Consider the following 7,818-nt stretch of genomic DNA (forward strand, 5'->3'; position numbering starts at 1 on the left):
TGGCCACAGACATCTACTTTCCTCTTTCTGCCATCAAGGATTAATAAAGCAAACAAAGCAGTAGTAAAAATAGTTTTGAAATCTGGTGTTTGACATCATAGACTCTCGAATGGACGGCAATGCATGGCACCGAAGGGAGACATGAGCCACCAATGAGAGTTGGAAACGACACAAAATAACAAAAGTAGGCTGCGGATACTAAGTTATATAGTTAATCACACACAAATGGGAAGTTTTCAGACCTTCATCAAACCAAAGCTCCGGGAACTAAACGAGACACACCTTCAAGACTTGGGGAGTGGAACCTGTGGTAGTAAATAAAAACAAGTCATCAACAATAGAACATAACCCTCTTAACATTCTCTTTCAGAGCTGGCAAAGGTCGAACAGCAGCATTCAACCCCAGTGCCCGTGTACTGCGAGCACCACCAACACCACCACGTCCAGCAGCAGCATCACTGCTAATTGACCCACTGTCAGAGGTTTCTGGTTCCATATAAAAACGAGCTCGGAATGCAGCAAGATGAGCATAGTACGCTGGGGGCACTGCAAAAGGTTATACCAAATTAACAAACTATGAACAAGGAAAATAACATACAAATAATCACTATCAATGGTAGATTAGAGGGTCAGGCAGAACAAAGTCAAATCACGTCAATTGAAAACTTACCAATAGAAACAGAGCGAGTACACCTTGCATACCTACAAAAAAAAAATTAAATTAAAAACAAAAACCTATATTTAATTAACCCAATCTCGCAATTAAAATAATAATATAGAACTTGGCTTGTAATTCTTGAGCAATAGTTAAAGCAGAACCATATTAGTGGAAATTATTCAGAATATTACAAAGAACTTGGGAAAGAACAGCTAGCGTATATCAAATTTTTTGCCCCGGAGGGGGGGGAAGGGGAAATAAAACTCACGTATAACAAAGATTATTCGTTAGAGTCTGCAGTCCGTCGGCTGTGAACTTGTTCTCATCCCACAGAACATGGTAATGAGCAGGACGACTTGTACCCTGGTCAAAAAGTATCAAAAGTTATTTAATAATTCTTTATCTTTGCATATATCATTAAACAATAACAAGATATTTCATTATAGATAGTTCTACCTGGATTCCAGCATGACTGCACAGGTAAAAGTCAAATTCCGTAGGGTGACAAATTTTGGAGTCAACAACCGTACCTGACGTTTCCATCAACAGAGTTGGTGATAAAATTCATTTTTAACAACAAAAATAAAGAATAAAAAATTAACTAAGAATTAAAAAATTGAGCTTCAGTAATAAAAACAACTCTTTTGCTAATAGTGGATTTTTCAGTCAGTATGCACCAACTGTCCAGTTAAAAACCTTTAAAATTAGCTAAAACTGTGACACTTTGAAGTTGAAATGAGTTCATATAGTATGCCCTCCAATTAATTAATTCCACATGCAGCATCTATAATCTCCCAACTTCTCCTACTTACAAGTTAATCAAATGTCAAAAATGTAAACCAACTCTATACATGATAAGTTAGCTCTATATTATATTTTACCAGGCAATATGTTCCCACTCTTGTCAACTGCATGGCGATCAGAATGGTTGTTAGCAAACAACCTAGTGTGATGACGCTTCTGTACTACCACGAATGTCACTGGAGGTTGGTAGTTTGGTTCCAAAGAAGCACATGCCTAAAGACGAATGGAATAATTTACAAACATATATCACTCGTTAATTAAATTTCCTAGGAGTATCTCAAAACAGATGGAAGAATTTACCTTTCTAATCGCATCCAGTTCATGCAACAAAACTTGATAGAACTGTCCTTCGCTGACCCCATCCCTGCAAGGCAAAATTTTTAGATAGACATCAAACATACAACATATGAAAATAATTCTTTTTTTGCGACCAAACAATAGATAAGAGATCAAAGAAAATGCCTGTAAAATATAATTCGTTGAGGTTTCTGTCCAGTTGCTCTACGGAAGGAGATGAGAAGTTCCCTGTATCACCGCGGGGACGGAAGAAAATATGGACACAAGTTTACTAAGACAACTTCAACATGCAACCAAAAGGCGAGCACTAAAAACTACTAGGTTTATTAGTCATACTTGATCATTCCACCCGTTACTGTCCCCCTAACAGGATCCTGCCATGTTTTGAAAAGATCTTGAATAAGCTCTTGCCTGTGGGCTTGAGCACTAACCAAACCAGCATATTTTGTAACTTCTGGCCAATCTTGAGAAGCCACAACCTGTTGTCAAAATAATACTAAGGAACTTAATAGTGGCTTAGATCAGACAAAACTTATAAAATAAAAAGTGGTGTCATTGTTCATACAGCAGCAATGGATGGACTTGAGTCTTCTCCAGGGTGTGGATGAGTTACGTCAGCACCAAATATAATGGTAGGCCGGTCACTAACCAAGGGTATACGCATAGATAACGCATCAACGAGTACAGTATTCCTTCCCCCGACCTTCACATTTATTTTCAAGGCCACATTGGCCAAATACTGTTTACTCATTTTGAAGACATGTTTAGTCAAACAGCACTGGGAAACGAGGCCGAGATCTGTTTCACAGATACGTTTCAAATCACCTGCAAAGAGCATAATGAAAAAAATAATTAAAAAGACATTAAGATGTAAATAACAAAAACAGTATTCCCGTTGACATACCATAAAGAGATCCATTGTTATCTGGCAATACAACAATAAGCAGATCAAGCTCCTTGCCCTGGGGTTGGAGAATGCTCATTGCATCATGGTACCGAGTTTTAAGGGCCTTTTCCACGTGATCAGGACGAGCAAAAATAGGAGGAAGCACTGGTTCTGGATTGAAAGCCTACAATCATCATAGAAAGCTTTAGTGTTAAAACACTTCGATGACTTGATGTAAATCTCACCACTTATAGATGGAAATAAATTAATAAATCTAAAAGAACCAACATTATTACCATGCCAGAAATGTAACACATTTGAGCAAGTTCATAACAAAAGCCACGAGTAACACTGTCTTGCACATAGCGAGAGAAATTAATGCACATCCAGTTGTTAACAGTACCACCATTGAACATTTTCTGCATTAATTCATAATCAACAAAGAAAAATGGTCAGATTCTCGTTTTCATAAATAACTCTGGAAATCATCAATTGTCAAATGACAATCATTCGGCATAATAGTGGAGATGACACATGGACAGGGAAGGGGCATTTCTCTCTCAAACAAACTAGCTTACCTACCATGGACAAGGTATCTGAAAATTTTTATGACGAATGTGACATCTCACTCATAGTAGAATACATTAAAAAAAATTGGTCAATAAACTGTAGAGCACATAATTTAATAATTAATGTTTTTTATTCTCCTCTTATAGCATATCCCAAAACAAGGCAGAGAAACAGGGAACCAAAAATTCCAGACAACATAAAAGATTCAACCACAACACCAGAAAAGATAAACTAGAGAGCGGGAAAAAGAACCCCTCTAAAACTGCAAATTGACCACATTAAATCCAACTACAAGAATTACCTTATTCATCATATTCCACTGTCCAACTTGTGGCAAACAATCTTTTTCTCTGCCGGTGTCATGATATTTTAGCTGCAAAAGAACAAAAAGATCATATATGTAGATTAACATTTTGGAATTCAGACAGAAATCTCGGCTTTAATAATAAAAGAATTAGGATACGTTACCCATGGTGCTGGAAGAATACGAGCTTCAACGGAAGCAAGCTTCTCACTTATCTTAATTCCAAACTCTTTTGCATATGGATCATTGTGATATGCATTATGACGTACAGTCTAAAATTAAGAAAATGTTAAGCATATTTAACAATGATCCATCTGAAAGCTGGATAACTAGAACTGAATTAGGCTTTAAAGATAAAGTTCCAAGACCTGCATAATGTCTTCCTCTCTATCTTTTGGCCGTTGGCATGTAACCTTGAGCAGAGCAGTTATTTGTCTTTCATTAAGCCTTTTGGAATACCTCTGGCCTTCAACAATCTTACAAACCTGAATCAAAATCATTTTCAATGCTAAAACTCATAATACATATTGGGATACACAACATAAATTAGCAATACTAGAATATTCAACCGACAAAATGAAATATAAGTAGAATCATTACTTCCATGGGTAGATAGTTAGGTCTCTGCTGATTCCCTACTTGAAGACAAGGCCACTGGGTATGTTGGATAACAAACCCATATGTTTCATAGAAGTACTCGACCACTGACTTCATAGTACCTCTTTCATCAACCGGGAAACTAATACAAATACAATTAGTATAAGTGATGAAGTTCAATATATACAAACTTAGTCATGCAAGACTTTTCAATTCAAGTTCAAATATTACTTACGTTAGCTCCCGTGTTGCTTGTGATGTCAAACCAGAAATGCGATATTTTCTGCGCATATTCCCACGATGTGTCACTTCAACCTTGACACCTCGAAGAGCCTTCTTTATCTGAAATCACTTAGAAAAATTAAAGCACATCTCCTCCAATAGAAATGGCATTACTATGAAAAGTCATAACATAACAAAACTAGGTAAAAGAACAACTGGAAATAGTCCTAGCCCATGAGCTTGTTGATTAAAATATCATGACCTATGCAGTGAAAAGCATCCAACCTTCACACGGTCAGCATCAGATAATGGTCTGGATGACACATCGCGATTGAGAAGTTGAGTCACAAAATCAATGACAGGCAAGGGCTCTATGAAAGCAGTAGATGACATGTCTGCATCCATCGTGAATGGTCACTTAACCGAAATAACACATGAAGGGCAAAACATAAACTAAAAAATAATTTCCATGACTTTCATTATCAAAAACATAAAATGCAATGAACAAAGAGTGGGGCTCAATACCAATATTAAGGGAGAGTCCCATTTGAGTAGGCCGGATACTCTGATAAAAGCCACGCCAACTTTCCAACCCCTCACCCAGTGTCTGACGTCTGCCAAGGTCTGGAGAGTAAAATGATCGGGCCACTGGACAATACCTAGACGATATAACAACAATCTCATTCATTAATCCAACCCAACAAAACTAAAAAAACATAAAACATAGGTGTACAGTAATATTTATGCCTTGAAGTTGGCAATTCGCGTAATACAATATCCAGAACTTGAAGGGCTTCTTGAGGGGCATCAGCCTGTCTGCCTTGCAAAAAGAGTCCAAGATGGTGCAGATCAGCACGAGCAGCAAATTTGATTACAACTTTAAATTCTTTTTCCCGCCTGCACCAAGAGAAAAAAAAATCATCAAGAAAAATGAAAAGAGCAAATAGCACAAAAAGAAAAATTCAAAGAGGTGAGGGTACGGCACCTTTGTCCTCCGGATCCATCTTCTTCATCAAAAAGAGTTATTCTAAACTCATTTGATATGAAAGGAAGGGGACCAGCCGTATATAAACTTTTTCTTCCATCATAAGCAGGAAGCCGATCTCCAAGGTGCGAGACCCTATATAATTTCACTAGCTGTTCCATAACAGCTCGGTTGTAGACACGCGAAGTGACTTCTGGGGTAATGGTAACCTAAATGCAACAAAAACCTGTCAGTGTAGAATTAAAATATAAAAATATATATAAGAGAAAAACAATAGAAAATATATGAGCAGCAGTAAATGCCCACATCATACTGATGAAGATCTTTGTCTGGTAACTCGGCAAAGAAGTGGTTAGCTTTAACAATACACCTTATGCCAGAGCTACCCTTTCCTGGTCTCAGTGGGAACCTCATGGATTTACTAGAGGGTGCAGGTTGAATTGCTTGGCTTTGAGAAGATTCCTGTTGAATGGAAATTTGTTGAAATTGTTGATCAATTGTTGAAGTGTCAGATGGGTGGGAGGAAGAACTTGCCACAGATGAGACTGGCTGAGTCATCCCTCCTTGATACTCTGGGGTTGCTTGGTGCAGCTCGGGAACTGGTGGCCTGGATGGTCCGCCAGAAGAAGGTCCTCCCCCAATGCCACCACCACCCATGCCTCCGCGATTACCACTACCATAGTTACTGCGCCCACCTCTACCCCTGCCTTGGTATTCAGGAGGTCCTCCATAGTGCTGATGTTGAGATATTCCTCGGCCACGACCACCACCGCCTTGACCTCCACGTCCCCCTTGAGAACCCCAACCTCTACCACCCTGGTACCCACTCCCACCATGTTGCTGTTGGCCGTCTCTCCTTTCACCTGATCGTTGGGAGCCACGACCACCACTGTCTTGATACTCGGAACTTTCGCCACCAGCATCAGTCCTCTTCTTCCTCCCCATGATCACTACAAGAAAATGGAGAGCTAAACCTGACAAGTTAGAATTGATAAATGATAAACCTGACAACTACAAGACATACTTATTGTTGACAATAGACAGAAACAAGCGAATTCCTAATGAACAAATACGTATAAAACTATAAAACACTAATAAAAAACCGAGATACACCAGCAATCCGAGTAAAAAAATTTCCCTACTGTAAAACAGAAAATAAATTCATATTTCCTCAATGCTTGATCTCGGCTTTCTTCAAAAAAAAAAATAATAAAGTAAACTAAAAAATATCTACCCGGAAGTTTTTGAAAAGAAAAATCAAACAAAGATCAAAGAATTTAACAGTATTTTCTTCTCGGTAAGACAGTAAAAACTGAACAGAAAATTATAAGCGTTCACTTGAGAACCGGCAGCAAAATAAATGGTAAAATAGCGCAGAGGCCAAACCCTAACGATATAATATAATTTTCAGCCATAGTATCGACACCAAAACAACCAAAACAACCAGAAAACCCTAAACGTGGCACAAGATAATATGTTTTAGGAGACGTTCAGAGTAACTAAAACTCGGTAAATCGCTAAACACGATCTATCGATCTCACACCGACGGAAGAGGAACAAAGTATTAAAAAAAGCGCAAGGAAAATCAGACTCAGAGGGAAAGAAAGGGAAAGATCCGTTCTGAAAAGAACTCGCAAAGCAAAGACCACTGAAACATAGAGTAGATCCAGAGATAGTTGAAGAAGAAGTAAGCAAGAAATGAGAAGGTAATCAAACAGAAAAACCAATCGCATTGAGAAATAGAAGAAGCAAGTAAGGAAAGCAAAAACCTAAAATGAAAGTTAGTTGATGATTAACCTTAGACGAGCAGGTAGCCGGAAAATCGCTGGCTGCGGTGTGATGGAAAAACGAAAAAAAAAAAAAAAGAAGAAGAAGAAGAAGAAGAAAGAAGCAGAGAGGGACTGAATCGCGTCGCCTAGCTTTACAGAACGAGAGAGCCAGAGAGGGTAATAATAAAAAGCAGCAGCCAAAAGAGAGAAAGCCCTTGGTTTCGCCTGCGCCTCGCCCTCCTCTCCTCTTACTCTTAAAACACACTACTTTGTTACTTTCACTTGCATTTGGAAGGACACCCTATAATGCTCCCCACACCCTACATATAAAGCACCGGGTAGGTCTTCGAAAAAGACAACTCCATCCCTCTCCCCTAAAAATATGTGAATATATATAATTAATTAAAACCAGAACCAAAACCAAAACCAAACCCCCCATTTTAAACAATTTTGATTATTGCTAAAGCCCTCTCCTCCTCCGTGGCACTATATCAAGACAATGACTGGTCTACTCTCTTACGTGGCATGTCTTCTGTGTTGCTTATGTGACATTGCCAGAGTGGTGGTGGATCCATCCAGTAAATCCAACGGAACGGGACAACGGCGTAAACGGGTTAGTGGCTGAAGTTCACATGATTGGCCCCGACCCCTCTTCATACCACCACTACGCCACTATCCCCTGCGCCCGTTTCTATCCGTTTCCCAATACCTCCATCTCCTCTCTAC

The 7,818-nt window shown here is 38.8% G+C and overlaps 1 protein-coding gene across 1 annotated transcript; it reads right to left on the minus strand.

Moving 5' to 3' along the window:
- Nucleotides 1-61: 61 nt before the first annotated feature.
- LOC120084219 (protein argonaute 1) lies at nt 62-7,399 on the minus strand. Its single transcript, XM_039040124.1, has 22 exons — nt 7,121-7,399; nt 5,630-6,291; nt 5,324-5,532; nt 5,086-5,235; nt 4,864-4,997; nt 4,624-4,733; nt 4,352-4,458; nt 4,120-4,258; nt 3,888-4,004; nt 3,684-3,791; nt 3,517-3,588; nt 2,942-3,064; nt 2,664-2,829; nt 2,325-2,584; nt 2,096-2,238; nt 1,925-1,987; nt 1,763-1,826; nt 1,540-1,675; nt 1,115-1,188; nt 927-1,021; nt 671-702; nt 62-546 (listed from the first exon to the last, which is right to left on the minus strand). The coding sequence occupies exons 2-22, from the start codon at nt 6,266-6,268 to the stop codon at nt 332-334; spliced, it is 3,156 nt and encodes a 1,051-aa protein (XP_038896052.1). The 5' UTR covers nt 6,269-6,291; nt 7,121-7,399; the 3' UTR covers nt 62-331.
- Between the last annotated feature and the right edge of the window lie 419 nt (nt 7,400-7,818).

Source organism: Benincasa hispida, chromosome 8 (assembly GCF_009727055.1).
Source record: "Benincasa hispida cultivar B227 chromosome 8, ASM972705v1, whole genome shotgun sequence".
NCBI lineage: Eukaryota > Viridiplantae > Streptophyta > Magnoliopsida > Cucurbitales > Cucurbitaceae > Benincasa > Benincasa hispida.

Excerpts from the sequence above, each read along its gene's own strand:
- LOC120084219 (XM_039040124.1), bottom strand. The coding sequence starts at position 6,268 with ATGGGGAGGAAGAAGAGGACTGATGCTGGTGGCGAAAGTTCCGAGTAT. Across the intron at positions 5,236-5,323 it reads GATGGATCCGGAGGACAAAG|GCGGGAAAAAGAATTTAAAG; the intron begins GTGCCGTACCCT and ends CTCTTGGTGCAG. Across the intron at positions 1,022-1,114 it reads GCAGTCATGCTGGAATCCAG|GGTACAAGTCGTCCTGCTCA; the intron begins GTAGAACTATCT and ends CTTTTTGACCAG.